The 19,615-nt window shown below is 46.8% G+C and overlaps 1 protein-coding gene across 2 annotated transcripts in view; it reads left to right on the top strand.

The window, feature by feature from the left end:
• The window catches only part of LOC141100153 (uncharacterized), a 94,936-nt gene that overhangs the window by 67,410 nt on the left and 7,911 nt on the right, over positions 1 to 19,615 (top strand). The window contains exons 1-6 of one of the 2 annotated variants that reach the window (XM_073588425.1): positions 2,967 to 3,130; positions 8,065 to 8,214; positions 8,344 to 8,523; positions 8,605 to 8,728; positions 8,810 to 8,907; positions 15,317 to 15,404. In XM_073588425.1, the coding sequence (XP_073444526.1) occupies positions 8,137 to 8,214; positions 8,344 to 8,523; positions 8,605 to 8,728; positions 8,810 to 8,907; positions 15,317 to 15,404 (568 nt within the window). In that variant the 5' untranslated portion in view covers positions 2,967 to 3,130; positions 8,065 to 8,136. Of the gene's footprint in view, positions 1 to 2,966; positions 3,131 to 6,557; positions 6,569 to 8,064; positions 8,215 to 8,343; positions 8,524 to 8,604; positions 8,729 to 8,809; positions 8,908 to 10,146; positions 10,157 to 15,316; positions 15,405 to 19,615 lie in introns of those variants that run through there. The other variant, XM_073588426.1, reaches the window with a different exon arrangement.

The raw sequence follows: 19,615 nt of genomic DNA, 5'->3' as shown, positions 1-19,615 counted from the left end.
CTGTCCGCATCCTACACCTGCAGCTCTGCTCCGTCCGCATCCTACACCCGCAGCTCTGCTCCGTCCGCATCCTACACCCGCAGCTCTGCTCCGTCCGCATCCTACACCTGCAGCTCTGCTCCGTCCGCGTCCTACACCTGCAGCTCTGCTCCGTCCGCATCCTACACCCGCAGCTCTGCTCCATACACATCATATACACTCTGCTCCGTCCGCGTCCTACACCCGCAGCTCTGCTCCATCCGCATCCTACACCCGCAGCTCTACTCCGTCCGCATCCTACACCCACAGCTCTGCTCCATACACATCATATACACTCTGCTCCGTCCGCGTCCTACACCCGCAGCTCTGCTCCATCCGCATCCTACACCCACAGCTCTGCTCCATACACATCATATACACTCTGCTCCGTCCGCGTCCTACACCCGCAGCTCTGCTCCGTCCGCATCCTACACCCGCAGCTCTACTCCGTTCGCATCCTACACCCGCAGCTCTACTCTGTCCGCATCCTACACCTGCAGCTCTGCTCCGTCCGCATCCTACACCCGCAGCTCTGCTCCGTCCGCATCCTACACCCGCAGCTCTGCTCCGTCCGCATCCTACACCTGCAGCTCTGCTCCGTCCGCGTCCTACACCTGCAGCTCTGCTCCGTCCGCATCCTACACCCGCAGCTCTGCTCCGTCCGCATCCTACACCCACAGCTCTGCTCCATACACATCATATACACTCTGCTCCGTCCGCGTCCTACACCCGCAGCTCTGCTCCATCCGCATCCTACACCCGCAGCTCTGCTCCGTCCGCATCCTACACCCGCAGCTCTACTCTGTCCGCATCCTACACCTGCAGCTCTGCTCCGTCCGCGTCCTACACCCGCAGCTCTGCTCCGTCCACATACTACACCCGCAGCTCTGCTCCGTCCGCATCCAGCGCCTGCAGCTCTGCTCCGTCCGCATCCTACACCCGCAGCTCTGCTCCGTCCGCATCCTACACCCGCAGCTCTGCTCCGTCCGCATCCTACACCTGCAGCTCTGCTCCGTCCGCGTCCTACACCTGCAGCTCTGCTCCGTCCGCATCCTACACCCGCAGCTCTGCTCCGTCCGCATCCTACACCCACAGCTCTGCTCCATACACATCATATACACTCTGCTCCGTCCGCGTCCTACACCCGCAGCTCTGCTCCATCCGCATCCTACACCCGCAGCTCTGCTCCGTCCGCATCCTACACCCGCAGCTCTACTCTGTCCGCATCCTACACCTGCAGCTCTGCTCCGTCCGCGTCCTACACCCGCAGCTCTGCTCCGTCCACATACTACACCCGCAGCTCTGCTCCGTCCGCATCCAGCGCCTGCAGCTCTGCTCCGTCCGCATCCTACACCTGCAGCTCTGCTCCGTCCGCATCCTACACCCGCAGCTCTGCTCCATACACATCATATACACTCTGCTCCGTCCGCGTCCTACACCCGCAGCTCTGCTCCATCCGCATCCTACACCCGCAGCTCTACTCCGTCCGCATCCTACACCCACAGCTCTGCTCCATACACATCATATACACTCTGCTCCGTCCGCGTCCTACACCCGCAGCTCTGCTCCATCCGCATCCTACACCCACAGCTCTGCTCCATACACATCATATACACTCTGCTCCGTCCGCGTCCTACACCCGCAGCTCTGCTCCGTCCGCATCCTACACCCGCAGCTCTACTCCGTTCGCATCCTACACCCGCAGCTCTACTCTGTCCGCATCCTACACCTGCAGCTCTGCTCCGTCCGCATCCTACACCCGCAGCTCTGCTCCGTCCGCATCCTACACCCGCAGCTCTGCTCCGTCCGCATCCTACACCCGCAGCTCTGCTCCGTCCGCATCCTACACCTGCAGCTCTGCTCCGTCCGCGTCCTACACCTGCAGCTCTGCTCCGTCCGCATCCTACACCCGCAGCTCTGCTCCATACACATCATATACACTCTGCTCCGTCCGCGTCCTACACCCGCAGCTCTGCTCCATCCGCATCCTACACCCGCAGCTCTACTCCGTCCGCATCCTACACCCACAGCTCTGCTCCATACACATCATATACACTCTGCTCCGTCCGCGTCCTACACCCGCAGCTCTGCTCCATCCGCATCCTACACCCACAGCTCTGCTCCATACACATCATATACACTCTGCTCCGTCCGCGTCCTACACCCGCAGCTCTGCTCCGTCCGCATCCTACACCCGCAGCTCTACTCCGTTCGCATCCTACACCCGCAGCTCTACTCTGTCCGCATCCTACACCTGCAGCTCTGCTCCGTCCGCATCCTACACCCGCAGCTCTGCTCCGTCCGCATCCTACACCCGCAGCTCTGCTCCGTCCGCATCCTACACCTGCAGCTCTGCTCCGTCCGCGTCCTACACCTGCAGCTCTGCTCCGTCCGCATCCTACACCCGCAGCTCTGCTCCGTCCGCATCCTACACCCACAGCTCTGCTCCATACACATCATATACACTCTGCTCCGTCCGCGTCCTACACCCGCAGCTCTGCTCCATCCGCATCCTACACCCGCAGCTCTGCTCCGTCCGCATCCTACACCCGCAGCTCTACTCTGTCCGCATCCTACACCTGCAGCTCTGCTCCGTCCGCGTCCTACACCCGCAGCTCTGCTCCGTCCGCATCCTACACCCGCAGCTCTGCTCCGTCCGCATCCTACACCTGCAGCTCTGCTCCGTCCGCGTCCTACACCTGCAGCTCTGCTCCGTCCGCATCCTACACCCGCAGCTCTGCTCCGTCCGCATCCTACACCCGCAGCTCTGCTCCGTCCACATACTACACCCGCAGCTCTGCTCCGTCCGCATCCAACGCCTGCAGCTCTGCTCCGTACACATCATACACACTCAGCTCATACAAAATGTAATTCCATCCTGATCCCACACAAACTCAGCAAGCACAAGAGAGCGCTGCATACAGAGCCACCTGATCACTGATCCCTTCACTCCGAGTCCTCCCATCCACGTGACTGATCACATGACTGTGACAATCTCGCAGGTCCTGTGCGCACAGGTCATGATGTAGCCCGTCTCTACAGCCAGCTCCGTGTGTATCGCCCAGCACAGCAGCGCCTGTCCTCTCACACTAACCCTTTGTGTACCTTCTAGGTAAGATTCTGTATTTAGATTTGCTTCTTTGTGTTTGGATTGTTATGTTCTGTGATGAATCCATACACAGTGGATATACAGAGTGTGCGGCCAGGACTATGGAACATAATCATGCCAAGAAGAATCATCGCAGAACTTTTCCCACCTTTAATGTCTCCTGTAAACTGGACAAATCCATTGAAAACTAAACTGAAATCTTTTAAGATGGAAAAATAAAGAGCTAAAACAATGTGGATGCATAAATCTGCACTAAACTACCTTGGAAGAAGTGTCCTTTGAACTTTTGGCAGCATTCAGTCTTTTGGGTGGGAGGCAGCATGGCGCATCTAAAGGTACTGTCACACTTAGCGATGTACCAGCGATCCCGACCAGTGATATGACGCGGTCAGGATCGCTGGTGCATCGCTAAGTGGTCGCTAGTGAGCTGCCACACAGGCAGATCTCACTAGCGACATCGCTGGGGACGGGGGTCGCTGCTTACCTGTCAGACGAGGAGATGCTACGTCCTCCCGCCCGGCTCCACGAGTCGCTCGTCTTCACAGCAGGAAGCACCACAGGAAGCTGACGACGAGAAACGGTCCTGAACGTTCTCGCGCGATCAGCGATAACCAGCGGGGGAGCCGGTCGTAGGTAAGTATCAGACACAGAGATATCGCTAGCAATATCGCTATAACGTCACTAGTTATAGCGATATTGCTAGCGATATCTCTTAGTGTGACATGCCCTTAAGACTGGGAATCTTTGCCGACTATTCCTTGCAGCAGCTCCAAATCTGTCAGATTGAGAGGGCATCTCCTATGTACAGCACCCTCCTCTTTAGGTCATCTACAGATTTTCAATTGAATGCAGATCTGGGCTCTAGTTGGGCCACTCCAAAAACTTTGATCTTCTGGAGAAGCCATTCTTTTGTTGATTTGAATTAAGGTCGTTTTCATGCTAAAATTCTTCTGCAAACTACAGCTCAAAACTGTAATGCATCCTCCATCATGTTGAACTGTGGGTGTGATGTTCTTTTGGTGATGCTCAGTGTTGGTTTTGCATCAAACAAACCATTTGGAATTAGTTCAATCCTGGTCTCATCAGACCATAACATGTTTTCCCAAAGGCTTTTGGCAGATTTGATGTAGGTTTTTTGGCAAAACATATCCAGGCTTTGATTTTGTGATGTATAAGAAAAGGCTTCTGTCTTGCCACCCTACCCTACTACCAGACATATGAATTATGCGGGAGATTGTTGTCACATGCAGTACGCAACCGGTAACTACCAGAAATTTTTGCAGCTCCTTTAATGTTGGTGTAGACGTCTGAGCAACCTCGCAGACCAATTTAATTTTTTTTCTGTTGATTGATTTTTGAGGGATGCCCAGTTCTACGTAATATAACTTGTGCCAAGCTTAAATAAGATATACAGTATACTGTATATTATTCAGTGAATTTTTTCTTTTTTTTATATTTTGTTTGCAATTTTTAAAAAAAAAATTTTTTATTGGACTACTTTCACAGCTCAGGTCGCAGTTATAAAGACTGGGTTCAAATCCCACCAAGAACAACATCTGCAAGGAGTTTGTATGTTTTCCCCGTGTCATCGTGGGTTTCCTCCGGGTACTCCGGTTTCTTCTCACTCTCCAAATTCATACTGATAGTGAATTTAGATTGTGAGCCCCATTGGGGACAGCGATGATAATGTATGTAAACCGCTGCGGAATATGATAGCACTATATAAGCAAAGCATAATAAATAAATAAAAATAATAGTAATGAGAGAGCATTGCTATGTTTTAGAACTGCAAAGCTGACCTGACACAAGTTAGTAAAATCATGTACTGCAGATGATGTAACTAACATGCTAGCCCAGGTCATAACGATTTCAGGTCACTATGGCAGCGATCGGCCCCTCGCGATGATATCACTGGGGCACTGATCGGAGGCCAGAGGGAGCGCCCCCGCTCTTCCTGCCTTCTAAATGCTGTGATTGATATCTATCGCAGCATTTAGAGGTTTAAACTGCGGGCACCTCTCCTGGCATTGAGGGTCAGCTGTCATGTCAGCTGAACACCCAGCAGCGATCATGCACTCACAGGCCGTGTGCGCACAAAATCACCTGGACGTATCCATACTTCCAAGGACAGGAAGTACTCCCCAACCTGAACGTACAGTGGGGAAAAAAGTATTTAGTCAGCCACCAATTGTGCAAGTTCTCCCACTTAAAAAGATGAGAGGCGTCTGTAATTTACATCATACAGTAGGTAGACCACAACTATGAGAATCAAAATGAGAAAACAAATCCAGAAAATCACCTTGTCTGATTTGGCAAGATTTATTTTTCAAATTATGGTGGAAAATAAGTATTTGGTCACCTAAAAACATGCAAGATTTCTGGCTCTCCCAGACCTGTAACATCTTTAGGCTCCTCTGTCCTCCACTCATTACCTGTAGTAATGGCACCTGTTTGAACTTGTTATCAGTATAAAAGACACCTGTCCACAACCTCAATCACACTCCAAACTCCACTATGGGGAAGACCAAAGAGCTGTCGAAGGACACCAGAAACAAAATTGTAGCCCTGCACCAGGCTGGGAAGACTGAATCTGCAATAGGCAAGCAGCTTGCTGTGATGAAATCAACTGTGGGAGTAATAATAAGAACATGGAAGACATACAAAACCAGTGATAATCTCCCTCGATCTGGGGCCCCATGCAAGATCTCACCCCGTGGGGTCAAAATGATCACAAGAACGATGAGCAAAAATCCCCGAACAACACGGGGGGGACCTAGTGAATGACTGGCATAGAGCTGGGACCACCGTAACAAAGGCTACCATCAATAATACACTACGCCGCCAGGGACTCAGATCCTGCAGTGCCAGACGTGTCCCCCTTGCTTAATCCAGTACTTGTCCGGGCCCATCTGAAGTTTACTACAGAGTATTTGGATTATCCAGAAGAGTATTAAGAGAATGTCATATGGTCTGATGAAACCAAAGTAGAAATGTTTGGTAGAAACAAAACTCGTTGTGTTTGTAGGAGACAGAATGCTGAGTTGCATCCGAAGAACAACATACCTACTGTGAAGCATGGGGGTGGCAACATCATGCTTTGGGGCTGTTTCTCTGCAAAGGGACCAGGATGACTGATCCGTGTACATTAAAGAAGGAATGGGGCCATGTATCGTGAGATTTTGAGTGCAAACCTACTTCTATCAGCAAGGGTATTGAAGATGAAACATGGATGCGTCTTTCAGCATGATAATGATCCCAAGCACACCACCAGGGCAATGAAGGAGTGGCTTCATAAGATGCATATAAAGGTCCTGGAGTGGCCTAGCCAGTCTCCAGATCTCCAGATCTCAACCCCATAGAAAACCTTTGGAGGAATTTGAAAGTCCATGTTGCCCAACAACAGGCCCAAAACATCACTGCTCTTGAGAAGATCTGCATGGAGTGTGTGCCAACCTTGTGAAGACTTACAGAAAACGTTTGACCTCTGTCATTGCCAACAAAATATTGAGATGAACTTTTGTTAATGATCAAATACTTATTTTCCACCATAATTTGAGAAATAAATCTTGCCAAATCAGATATGGTAATTTTCTGGATTTGTTTTCTCATTTTGAGTCTCATAGTTGTGGTCTACCTATGATGTCAATTACAGGCCTCTCTCATCTTTTTAAGTGAGAGGACTTGCATAATTGGTGGCTGACTAAATACTTTTTTCCCATACTGTATATCAAGATCACTCTGCCGCCTGTTGGCGCTGCTCCAACACTACTGACAATATGAAATATATTTGTGATACTGCCAGGTAATTTCTCCATTATGGTAAGCAAGGCTGCCACCAGCAATTTCAGGGCCCCATACTGGCAAAAATTTTCGGGCCCCCTTGAGATTCCGCTCGGGCTCCACCACAGCTCCGCCGCCTCCCCTAGAACCTTCCACAGTACCACCACCCACTCTTGGAAAAACTACACTTCTGCATCACATCCTCACCAATCATACATTAACAGTTACCATTGAACATGGTCATGGCCAAAAGATATTTTAAGCCGCCATCATGACAAGGTAGACTCTTTTGACGGGACCTACTCTACTGTAACATATTAAACAGTTCTTAAAATACCCAATACTCTTTTTAGATATAGTTTTATTTATTTTTCTTTAACGGAATGTGTCACATACATTTTTAAAAATATCTGCCCCGATTCATTGTCATGTCCTCTGTTTCTCCAACTCCCACCCTCAATACAGCATCATTTGCTCTCCCCCACATTTAATTAATAATTTACTCTCCCCACCCTCAATTCATTATCATTTGCTCTTCGCTATTCTCAATTCATTATCGTTTGCTCTCTTCCTGCCCTCAATTCATTATTTGCTGTATTCCACCCTCATTCTTTGCAAATCCCACTCTTTAGTTATCATTTGCTGTCCCCCCTCAATTCATCATTTTCTGTTTCCACCACCAATTTGTAGTTATTTACGCTCACCCACCTCAATACCTCATAATTCACTGTCCCCCCACCCTCTATTCATAATTTTCTGTATTCCACCCCAGTTCATCATTATTTGCTCGTCCCCACCTTTAAATGTGTTCCCAAAGTTCTTATTTAGGTGGGATGCATGGTTTGTTTCGCCTAATAACAATATTCTTTCTCTGTAATATTAATCCACATTTGGAAATGTATTACATTGATTTGGGAAGTTTCTATTTTCTTTTCCTTTTTAATGCACCAACTTTAGTTTTTTTGTATTTCATTTTAAAATTATATCTTTTTGTAGTTATTTTTAAAAACTTCAATAAAAATAATATGAAAGTTATCCCAGGGGCAGGATGGTGCCCATGACTGGATGTAGGGATCATGTGAAGCAGGTAACATTCTCTAGAGATTAGAATAGATGGGATTCTTCTTGATTTTACATTGTCTAATCTTTCCATTCAGGTTCCTACGATATTGGATCTTTCCAGTGGATCTTTTCTATGTTAGAGAGCTTTGCTGATTGAATCATCCAGAATGGATAGGGACAGGGACAATATGACAGAGAGGATATTACACCTCACCCTAGAGATTCTTTTTCGGCTTACTGGAGAGGTGAGAGATTCTGATGAGGTCACATTCCACCATTCTTAACTATGGTAATACCAGATGGACAGAACTGGAGCGGTGAGGACTCTGGAAATGACTATGGTGAGATTTATTAATGTGTCTCTTTATAAATAGGATTACACAATAGTGAAAAACACCTTTAGTGAACACTGTCTGGCCTCTGCGTCTGATGGTACCTGCATAACCCTGAGCCCAACCATGGTGTTTCCATCTCATCCCCTGATGCATGAGGAAATCGATCACCAGAAGATCCTAGAACTCACCTACAAGATCATTGAGCTGCTGACTGGAGAGGTGACATTGGTGGGAATGCTGGGGCATTATACAGTAACACTATGAAAGTATCATGATGATGACTGTATCATTGTGTGTTAGGTTCCTATAAGGTGTGAAGATGTCACCGTCCATTTCTCCATGGAGGAGTGGGAGTATGTAGAAGGACACAAGGATCTGTACAACGATGTCATGATGAAGATTCCCCAGCACTTCACATCACCTGGTAATAGTCAGGACTATATACATGGCCAATAATTATCTGTATGTAAATAATGAATTTTGTTTCTGTATGTGTTTCCTACAGCTCTATCCAGTAAGAGGACAACACCAGAGAGATGTCCCAGTCCTCTTCTTCCAGAGGACTGGTCAGAAGAAAGTCACAATGTTACTCAAGATTATCATGTAAATGGAGAGAAGGTTTTGTGGAATGTTCCCTAGGATGTGTAGAAGGCTGTGAAGGTCTTGTGTTCAGTCTTGTTTTTTCCTCCAGTATTATACACTGAATGGCCAATTAGAGACACAGCCCTCTCCCAATTGAGAATATACTATACTATACAGAAATAAGACCTGTAATTCCTGAGTTCAGCAGAAATTCTATCAACGATCAATAAGGCATGATTATCAATGCTAGAGTTGGGGACAATATTTAAAAAATTTACCAGTCTTAAGGTGATTTTATGTGCAGTGGTGTCGAGTATACTGAGATTGTTTTAATTAAGGAAAATCATCAAAAGAAAGGGGATCTTGTGGATATAAGCAACTTAAGGAAGATATCAAGAATCATGCTGAGGAACAGGTGGTGTATAGTCCGGCAAATTGCAGGTGAATGCGGCACTAGTGCTCCAAATAATATGCCTGAATGTACTTGGTCTTCCTCAGCACAGATGGACTGTACCATTAGATGACAAGTTTCACTGCTATTGTTGTCTATAGGAAATGGAAAGAAAAAACTTCATGTTTTTTTATGCACATTCTGGGTCCTCTGATACCTATCATTGGATGTTTGCAAAACTAATTTTTGTGGGGACCACTTCACCTTTGTAGTGACTTTGGGGGTCCTATATGACAGGAAATACAAAAAAGTGACACCATTTAAAAAAAATGTACCAATCAAAGTGCTCAAATTCACATTCAAAAAGTTTACTAACCCTTTAGGTGCTTCACAGGAATTAAAGCAATGTAGAAACAAAAAATTAACATTTTAATTTCTTCCACAAAATAGTTTCTTTACCCCAAATTTTTCATTTTCACAAGGGTAACATGAAAAAAATCAACCATAGAAGTGCAATTTCTCCTGAATACAATGATACCCCATATGTGGTGAAAAACTATTGCTTGGGTGAGCGGCAGGGCTTGGAAGGGAAGGATCACTATTTGATATTTGAAGTGCAAAAATGTCTAAATAGCTAGCTGATGCCATGTTGCTATTGCAGAGCCCCTGATGTGCCTAAACAGTGGAATCCCCCCACCAATGACCCCATTTTGGAAACAACACCCCTCAAGGAATTTATGTAGAGGTTTGGTGAGCACCTTAAACCTGCAGGTTCTTCACAGAATGTTATAACATTGAGTCGTGAAAATGAAAAAATAGCTTTTTCCCCAAATTTTTCATTTTCACAAGGGTAACAGGAGAAAATGAAGCATACAATTTGTGCAATTTCTTATTAGTACACCGATACCCCACATGTGATGCAAAACTACTGTTTGGACACATAGCAGGGCTCAGAAAGGAAGGAGTGCCAACTGAATTCTAGAGCACAATTTTTGCTGGAATAGATTGCGGACACCATGTCACATTTGAAGAGCCCCAGACATGCCAAAACAGCAGAAACGCCCAAAAGAGGCCCCATTTTGGAAACTAAACCTCTCAAGGCAATTCATCTAGGGTAGTAGTGAGCATTTTTAACCCCAGGCAATTCACAAAATTCTATAACATTTGGCTAAATGAAAAACTACCATTTTTTCCACTAAAATGTTGCTTTTGGCACCAAGTTTTTAATTTTGAAGAGGCGTAATAGAAGAAAATAAAGGGTACAATTTGTTACTCAATATCTCCTGAGTACGCCAATACCCCATATGTGGTTGAAAACTACTTTTGAGGCTCCATGCAAAACTCAGAAGGGAAGAAACGCCATATTGGCAGATTTTGTTGGAATGGTTTAAGGGTGCCATGTCAAATTGGTAGAGCCTCTGTGGTGCTAGAACAGCAGAACCCCCCCGTAAGTGACCTCATTTTGCAAACTACAGCCCTCAATTAATTAATCTGGGGGTGCAGTCAGCATGTTGACACCACATGTGCCTCCGAATTTTATACCATTAGGAGGTGAAGAAAGAATAATTACTAAAATTTTGTTTTAGCCCCAAGTTTTTATTTTCTTATAAGAGCTAATAAGAAAAAATAGACTTTACAGTTTGTTTTGCAGTTTCTCCTGAGTGCGCCAATATCCTACATGTAATCGAGAGCCACTTTTCAGGCACAGTGCAAAGCTCTGAAGGGAAGGAGCACCATATTATTATGCGGATTTTGCTGGAATGGTTTGAGGGTGCCACACCCACTGGACGAGCCCCTGAGGTGCCAGAACAGCAGAACCCCCCCATAAGTGACCTCATTTTGCAAACTACACCTCTTAATGAATTCTTCTATTGGTGCAGTGATGATATTGACACCACAAGTGTGTCACAGAATTTTATACTGTCACAGAATTTTATACCATTGTGTAGTGAAGAATAAATAATTATATTTTTACCTCCAAAATTTTTTTATTTTAGCCCCAGATTTTACATTTTCACAAAGGAAAATGAGTAAAAATGGCACCAAAAGTTGTTTCACAATTTCTGCTGAACGTGAAAATACCCTATATGTAGTGGTACAGTATTGCTTAGCCACACGGCAAGACTCTGGAGGGAAGGAGCGCTATTTGACTCTTGGAGAACAAAGTTTCGTAGAATAGTTTGTGGACTCCATATACAGCTCTGGCAAAAATTAAGAGACCACTATCAAATGTTCAGTTTATCTGATTTTTCTCTTTATAGGTATATTTTTGAGTAAAATGTAAATTGTTCTTTTAGTCCATAAACTTCTGACAACATGTCTCCGACTTTCCAAGCAATAAATTTAGTATTTTTTTTCTGACAAAGAAAAATGGTCAAAACTAAAAAAAAAACAGTGCTTTCAGACCTCAAATAATGCAAAGAAAACAAGTGCATAATCATTTAGAAACAACAATACTAATGTTTTAACTCAGGAAGAGTTCAGAAATCAATAGTTTGTGGAATAACCATGATTTTTAATCACAGCTTTCTTGTGTCTTGGCATGCTTATCACCAGTCTTTCACACTGCTTCTGGGTGACCTTATGTCACTCCTGGTACAAAAATGTAAGCAGTTCTTCTTTGTTTGATGGTTTGTGACTATCCATCTTCCTCTTCATTACATTCCAGAGATTTTCAATGGGGTTCAGGTCTGGAGATTGGGCTGCCCATGACAGGGTTTTCATGTGGTGGTCTCTTTTTGCAAGAGCTGTACAGAGGCCATAAGACCCTGAAGAATAGAATTCCCACTCAAGTGACCCCATTTTGGAAATTACACACCTCTGGGAATTAGCCTACAGATTTAGGGAAGATTTTGACTCCATGGGTGTTTTCCAGAAACAAGCATCAGTGGATGTTTCTGAGTGAAAATTGCAAATCTGCTGTTGTAGTGCCCGTACATTGTAGTGCCCGTACATTGTAGTGCCCAGGATATTGTAGTGCCGATACATTGTGTCCAGATTAAGCTTCTGGGGATATGCACCTGTAAATTAAGCGGGCTCTCAGACCTATAGAAATGCCAAACATTTGGACGCTAAATGTGGTTTAAGCACACTAGGGCTTAGAAGGGAGGGGGTAATTTGGATTTGAGTTGGCAGAATTCGCAGGATTTCTTTTGTGGGGGAATTTCACTTTCAGAGGTTTTATATTACCAGTAATATGGAAACCCCCTATATTTCCATTGACAGATTACGGCCCTGAATGGGGTCTTGCTTTTTTTTCTGGATTGGTGATGTCTTCTCTCTATGAAGTCATTTTCCTACCTTTGTCTCTGTAATACAGACACCATGATGAGATTTCACAACTAGAACTCGTCTCTGTAGAATTCCCCCTTCTCTGGCCATCTGCATCACATCCCGTCATTATATTGCCCCTTGAATTTAATTATCTCCCATGCTGGGTTCATGAATACATAATTGCCCCTCACTTGCACAAAATATCCTCCCCACACTGTGCCTCTTAGAATACATTGCCTCCATTCTGTCTGCCCTTATAAGTTATAACCACCACACTGTCCTCTCTTATGAACTATGACTGCCTCTCTTTCTTACTCTGCCATTCTTTCTTACGAACTATGGCCTCCAAATTGTGCTCCATCATGCTTTTCCCATCTTCAATGTCCTGCCACACCTCTACATGCTGTGCCCTGCATGCTCCCACCTTTCCTTACTGTCCCCCATGTTTTCCCTTCCTTACTGTCCCCCCACGCTGTTACATCGCTTTACTCTGCCCCTACACTGCTCCCTCTCTATACCACCACCCATTTTCCCACCTTTCCATTTGGTTTCTGCACTCTGCCCCTCTCTATACTATCCTCATGCTCCCACTTGTTCATACTATTTCCCCCTTCATGCTCCTACCTCTCCATCCTGTCCCCCTAAATTGTCCTTTCCCATACTGTCCCCCATGTTGACACCTCTCTTTATTGACCCCCCATCGCCCCTCTCTCTCCATACTAATTTCCCCAATCTGCACCTTTCTATACTGTCCCTTCACACCGCCCCTCGCCATGTTGCCACCTCTTTTTATTGGCCCCCATTTCACCTATCTCTTCATACTAATTTCCCCAATCTGCACCTTTCCATACTCTACACTCACACTGCCCTTCTCCATGCTTTCCCTTCTCACTTTCACACTGCCCTCTCCTTACTACCCCCAAGCTCTCATTTCTCACCTTTTCATATTTTTCCCTCACACTGACCATCTCCATATTGTCCCCTCACACTTCTCTCTATACTGCACCCTCCCACACTACCATCTCTAATAATGTCCCCCACACTGCCCCATCCAAACTGTCCCTCCACTAGGTTCCCTCTCTATATTGTGCCCCCTTTCTCCCCCTCTGCATCTATAAATACTGTGTATTTGCTGCCTCTTCAGTGCAGCAGTGGTCTCATTACCTCGGTCCTGACTCTGTCCATGCCTCTGTAGAAATCCTTTGGTATGGCCGTATGCAGCCTGCGGTCGGTATGTTGTGCCAGCCTGCGATACAACATTTCTTGGATAAGGTAGACTGGGCTGTTAAGAACATGTCCGTACATCCATCTCATTTGTGGCAACTGCAAGAAGGTGTGCTGTTCACATTATATTAATATTTCTGCAGAACTACAGTATTTCATCAACAAGTGGAATTGCTGAGGTTTAGAAGTCTAATGGCGATTCAATGGGCTAATAACAAAGAGGAGGAGGATACAGCTCATCATCTAGCAGCTTGTGTCTTAGTGGTTATCAGAATGTGTGCAAAAGAAATGAGTTAATGGCACTTCAAGCAATACAAATAACACAAGCTCCAGTAGAAAAATAGTCGTATGGAGTAAAGAAGAGAACCATCAAATGAAAATACAATGAATCTTTATTAGAAATTCTACTACAATATAATTTAAAAATCAGAGTGCCTAGCCCGGGGGACACCACAGTATCCAGCATAGTTAGAAATAAATTGCTAAATTAATAAAGATGTAACATTCAAGACAATGGATGTGGCCGACTAGAGAGTACGGCCTTGCTCCATATAAGTGTATGGAAAGCAAGGCTGCGCCCGCTGGCTGTAGTATACATACCTTCCTGTCCCGTTTCTGAAACCAGCGAATCTCCACAGAGTGACTGCAGTCTTATCGATTTTGAGTGGATTACCCCTTTATTAACAATATGATAATATGAGCCCTCAGACGATAAAGGATACAGTTATAGCCTTAGTGACAATCTCCATAATGCTGGTGTTCATATACAGATAAATATAAGGTACAGTGTGTATTCCTAAAATAAATAAAGATGCCATGAATGGTATAATACTTGTTGAGCCTGAATACAGGAAAACAGGAACAGTTAGACTAGATAGAGTGGCATCCCCTTCCCCCTACGCGCGTTTCGCCTCTTGCTTTTTCCGGGGGGATTCATTTGATGGTTCTCTTCTTTACTTCATATGATTATTTTTCTACTGGAGCTTGTGCATTAGTGGGTCTGGAGAGGTAATCCTAGTATCAGGTGCACAGAAGCACCTGGACCATGGAGTTGTAGTAATGAATCCAAAAAGTTTATAAACTTCCACGGTCTGGTATAAAAATGACATTCCTTTATTCAAACATGGTTAAAAATGCATAATTATCCATGTTTGAATTAAAGGCTGTCATTTTTATACCGACGGCTGGACTTTTATCAGCTTTTTGGATTCAACGTGCTACTACATGGGTGTCTCTAATAAGTTGGCCATGCAGTGTATGTTTTATACTTGGTGGAGAATGCAGGATGAAAATTGATCATAGATATTAGATGTTGTTTGGATCCTCTCACAGTTTTCTGGTTATGTAGACTGCTGGTTAGAATTAGGAACCAACAGGTCTAATTTATATATGACCATTGTGGTATGGTGCACTGTCCATCTTTGATACTGCTGTAATTTTATTTTCGACGTTCATGTGTTTATTATTTTATCTTCATCTGTTCTTCAAAATAATTTTTTACAATTCTTAATCTGTCTGTGACTTTTACAATATTTGTTTCAGGATAAAGATCTAAACCATATTAATAGTACCGAGACATATGTGTGGGGAGATGATCGATGGAAAGAAGAAATTCCTACAGATAACACATGTGAGTAGTGACAGAGAAGTCACAGATTCTACTCATCACTGGCTGCTACAATCATGTGTTGATTATTTTTAGGGTTTGTTCACACATTTTTTAGGTGGATTTTACACCTAAAGTGCAAAAAATTCATTTTTACACTATTTGTATAGTTGTCTCTCAACTTCAGAAGACATTTTTCTGGTTTCATAGTCCTGTTTAACACAGGACACTGTGTTCAGTGGATCTGTCATCTGATACTTTTCAAGCTTGTCAATGGCAGGGATTTGAACTAAGGAGCCATGAAATTTAAAGGCAGAAACATTACCAGTGAGCCGCAAGCTACAATGCTACAGTCTTAAAACCTGAGTAGCATTTGTAAGGCAGCGGCTTTCTCGGCAGTGCGGTAATAAGGCAGTGACCCAGGAAAGTTCTACTTAAACGTCTTTTTATTTTGGCAACTTACAAAAATATCTCAAACGTTATCCTACAGTTCGCAGCCAAATTGCCCGTTACAGTCCGTATCAATCCGTTGGGACCGCACCACCATATCACTTGTGGGTGCGTCAATGGCTTTGCTTTCTCTGGTCCTGGCCTGTGTTCAATCTCACACAGACCTGTCTTACACAGAGCCCCTGCTATGATGCTTGAAAACCAATACTGACACAGCCAAACCCTAATTGAAAGTTTAAATGGGAATCGTGGACATGGGCCACTCCCAAGACCCGGAGAGGAGGGAGAGACCCTCCACACAACCTTCCTATAGATCTCTTCAAAAGTTAAAGCCCATGCCAAGTTTTCCTAAATCGGTCTTGGTCAAATAGCTTGACCAAGTTCACACTCTTTTTTCGCATTGTAACTACATCCTTTGGTTGTAATTACAGTGCTCTTCAGCGGGTTCATTATGTTTCTATGCACATCCTGGGGAACACGTAACTACCCTTGTATATGATCCCCCCCCCTCACTACCTCACACATTCTTCTTTGCATATATAACATGGTCCCTGTCCTCATCCCCTATAGGGAAGATGGAGCTAGGGTGCCTGCACCGTCCTTTTATGCAGCCCCCCCTCCCTTCTAACCTGAGCTGGAGCTGAAGCGTCATGAGGGATAACTGATGAGGATGGCCTGGGAGGCCTACTGTAGCAGAATTCCCTAGGGCAGGCCGATCCATAGCCCCATTTCCCTGGGGCCAGAGCGGTGCAGCCTCCGCTGCAAGTATGGCGTTGTCGAGCGCTTCCGGGCGTCTGGCAGCGCCGGCTCCTAAGTGCAACGCGTCCCTGGCCTAGGCCTCTGTGTCTGGTGGGCCCGCCCGCCCCCTGTCGAGGGCGGACACCAAAAATCCAGCCCCCCGGCATCGGCCGTGGCTAGGCCGCAGGCGGGAGTCCCGCCCCCTGCGACACGTCACTTCCGGTGGGCCCGCCCCCTGTTGCTCAGACGCCGAAAAATTTAGCCCCCGGCTTCAGACTGATGCTAGGCCGCAGGCGGAAGTACCGCCCCTAGGACTCCTTCTTCCGGTGGCCCGCCCGCAGCTGAGGCGCGCATTTTGAATCGGGAACAGCGCTCTGCACTTCCAGGATGGTGAGGGGGCACAGGACTGGGGTAGGTGCTACCCCCAACCCCCCGATTGTCTATAGGCCCAGTCCTTTATTTCCAGGGGCCACTCTAGGCGAAAGCGGGGCGTGTATACTCCGCTCCTGCAGTCTGCAGTGCTATATCCTGGCAGATACAGCATGACCAGGAAAGCTAAGATGCACACGTTTCAATACGCTGCATGCATCTCCTGTCGGTCCACTTTTCCGCAGGCGCAGAGCAAGCGATTATGTGAAGCCTGCGATTCCGAACGTGCCCAGGAGCCCTCCCCTGCGACTTTGCCCAGTGTACCAAGTCCCCCGGAATGGGCCCTATCTGTCGCTGTCTATGGCGTCACTTACTAGAGCAATCGAGTCCCTTCGAGCCCCAGATAGGGGCAGGGACAGTGGCTCGCCTGTCTTAGAGGGGTCCTCTACCTCACAGGAGCCTCCAGCCTGCAGGGGCCGCTCTCACTCCAGGCAGACACGAGGGAAACAAACCCACACAGCGTCTCCCGGTCTATCCGGTGCCTTGGCATCCGTGAGCTCTGCCTCTCGCTCGACTTCACCAGTAGTCGATAACGAGCAAAGCTCAGATTATGACTCGGACGAGCCACTTGATTTAGATACTCCAGGGTACCAGGAAACGGTTGACAGCCTCATTGAGGCCGTCAACCAGACTCTTGGGATTGCAGATGATTCCACCTTGTCCTCTGGTCACAAGGTGTCATTTAAGCGAGTCATGCTGCCTCATAGAGTATTTGGCTCTCACCCAGAGTTTGAGGACATAGTGCAACGACACAGGGAACGGCCAGACAAGCGTTTCTCAGGCCAGAAGGTGCTCAAGGCGAGATACCCGTTCGCCCCTGATCTCCATAAAAAATGGGCAGAATCCCCAACTGTAGATCCACCAGTGTCACACTTGGCCTCTAAAACCCTGTTATCCATACCTAATGGTTTCTCTATCAAAGATCCCACTGACCGTCTCATAGAGAGCTTGGCTCGCTCAGTGTTTGAGGCATCAGGTTCAGCACTCACTCCCTCGTTCGTGGCAACTTGGGTAGCCAAGTCCATGGTTTCTTGGTCAGAATCATTGAACAGAGCCTTGCAGGGTATGGACCTACCAGCAGAGGTATCAGAGATCGCAAATCAGATCACTTTTGCCGGAGACTACTTAATCAATGCATCTTTGGATGCGGCCAACTGCGCGGCCCTCGCTGCTGCAAATGCAATCTCCATTAGGAGGGCTCTATGGTTGAGGACATGTCGGGCAGACTCAACCTCCAAGAAATCCTTGAATTCTTTGTCTTATCAGAGCAGCCGCCTATTCGGAGAGAAGTTAGATCAGCTCATCTCTGACTCCACAGGGGGAAATAGCAGTTTTCTCCCTCAGCAAAGGGTCAAACAGCCGTTTCGTCACCAGCTTCAGGCACGTTTCCGGTCCTTTCGCAACCCCGGGTGGGCTGCAGCGACCAATCCCGCCGCTTCAGGTCGTCCCAGCCAGGATAGGGATTGTCAAGTCTCATATAGAGCAAACCCGTTGGGGAGAACGTTGGCGTACCCACCAGCCCAGGTCAAGGGGACCTAGGTCCCAGAGATCTTCAGCCAAATGACTCGAGGCAATTTCGAGGTGACACCAGCAAGGCAGGCGGTCTCTTACTTTGGTTTTGCCACGTCTGGCTCACCATCACACACGACACATGGGTAAGAGAGCTGGTGTCCTCGGGGTACATAGTAGAATTTGTCAAATACCCCCCAAGACGTTTTTTTCTTTCCCTTCCTCCCAAAGTAGATGCCCGGTCAAAGGCTTTACTCAAGGCCATCGAATTGCTCCAGCACAACGGAGTCATTGTTCCCGTACCGGAGAACGAGAAATTTCAGGGTTTCTACTCCAACCTCTTCATGGTCCCCAAAAAGGACGGAACTGTCAGGGCCATTCTGGACCTGAAGCTACTGAACAGATTTATCAGGATCAGACATTTCCGGATGGAGTCTCAGTCATATCTGCACCTACACATCCCCATTTTCCCTCCGCATCAAAGATTTCTACGCTTCACCATCAACGGCCTACATTTCCAGTTCGCAGCACTGCCCTTCAGGCTAGCCACCGCCACCAGAGTGTTCACAAAGGTCATGGCGGTCGTCATGGCCATCCTGCACTCCCAGGGCATAGTCGTCTTACCTTACTTAGGTGACCTCTTGGTCAAGGGCCCTTCATTTCAGGCATGCGAGGAGAGTGTCAACATCACACTAGATACTCTTTCCCACTTACGGTGGTTGGTCAACCTGAAGAAATCATCCCCTGTTCCAGCTCAGAGGATTTCCTTTTTAGGGATGATCTTCCACACTTTCTGGGGGTTGGTAAATTCTCCCTCAGGACAAGGCCCTAGCTCTCCGGCAGGGAGTCCGGACACTTCGCTAACCAGTCCCTCATACCATCCATTTCTGCATGAGGATCCTAGCAAGAATGGTGGCAGCAACGGAAGCGATTCCGATTGCCCAGCTCCATCTTCGCCCCCTGCAGCATGCCCTCTTGTTATCCTGGGACAAGAACCCATTCACGCTCGAAAGCTGGTGCCAGTTGTCTGCGCAGGTCAGACAGGCACTCGGGTGGTGGACAATCAGTTCCTCCCTTCTTCAGGGGTACCCTTTTCCCCCAGACCATTG

This window comes from Dendrobates tinctorius, unplaced genomic scaffold (genome assembly GCF_039654945.1).
Source record: "Dendrobates tinctorius isolate UK_male_01 unplaced genomic scaffold, ASM3965494v1 ptg000103l, whole genome shotgun sequence".
In the NCBI taxonomy this organism is placed as follows: domain Eukaryota; kingdom Metazoa; phylum Chordata; class Amphibia; order Anura; family Dendrobatidae; genus Dendrobates; species Dendrobates tinctorius.
Note: the sequence above shows the minus strand (reverse complement) of the source record. Positions and strands in the feature narration are given on the sequence as shown.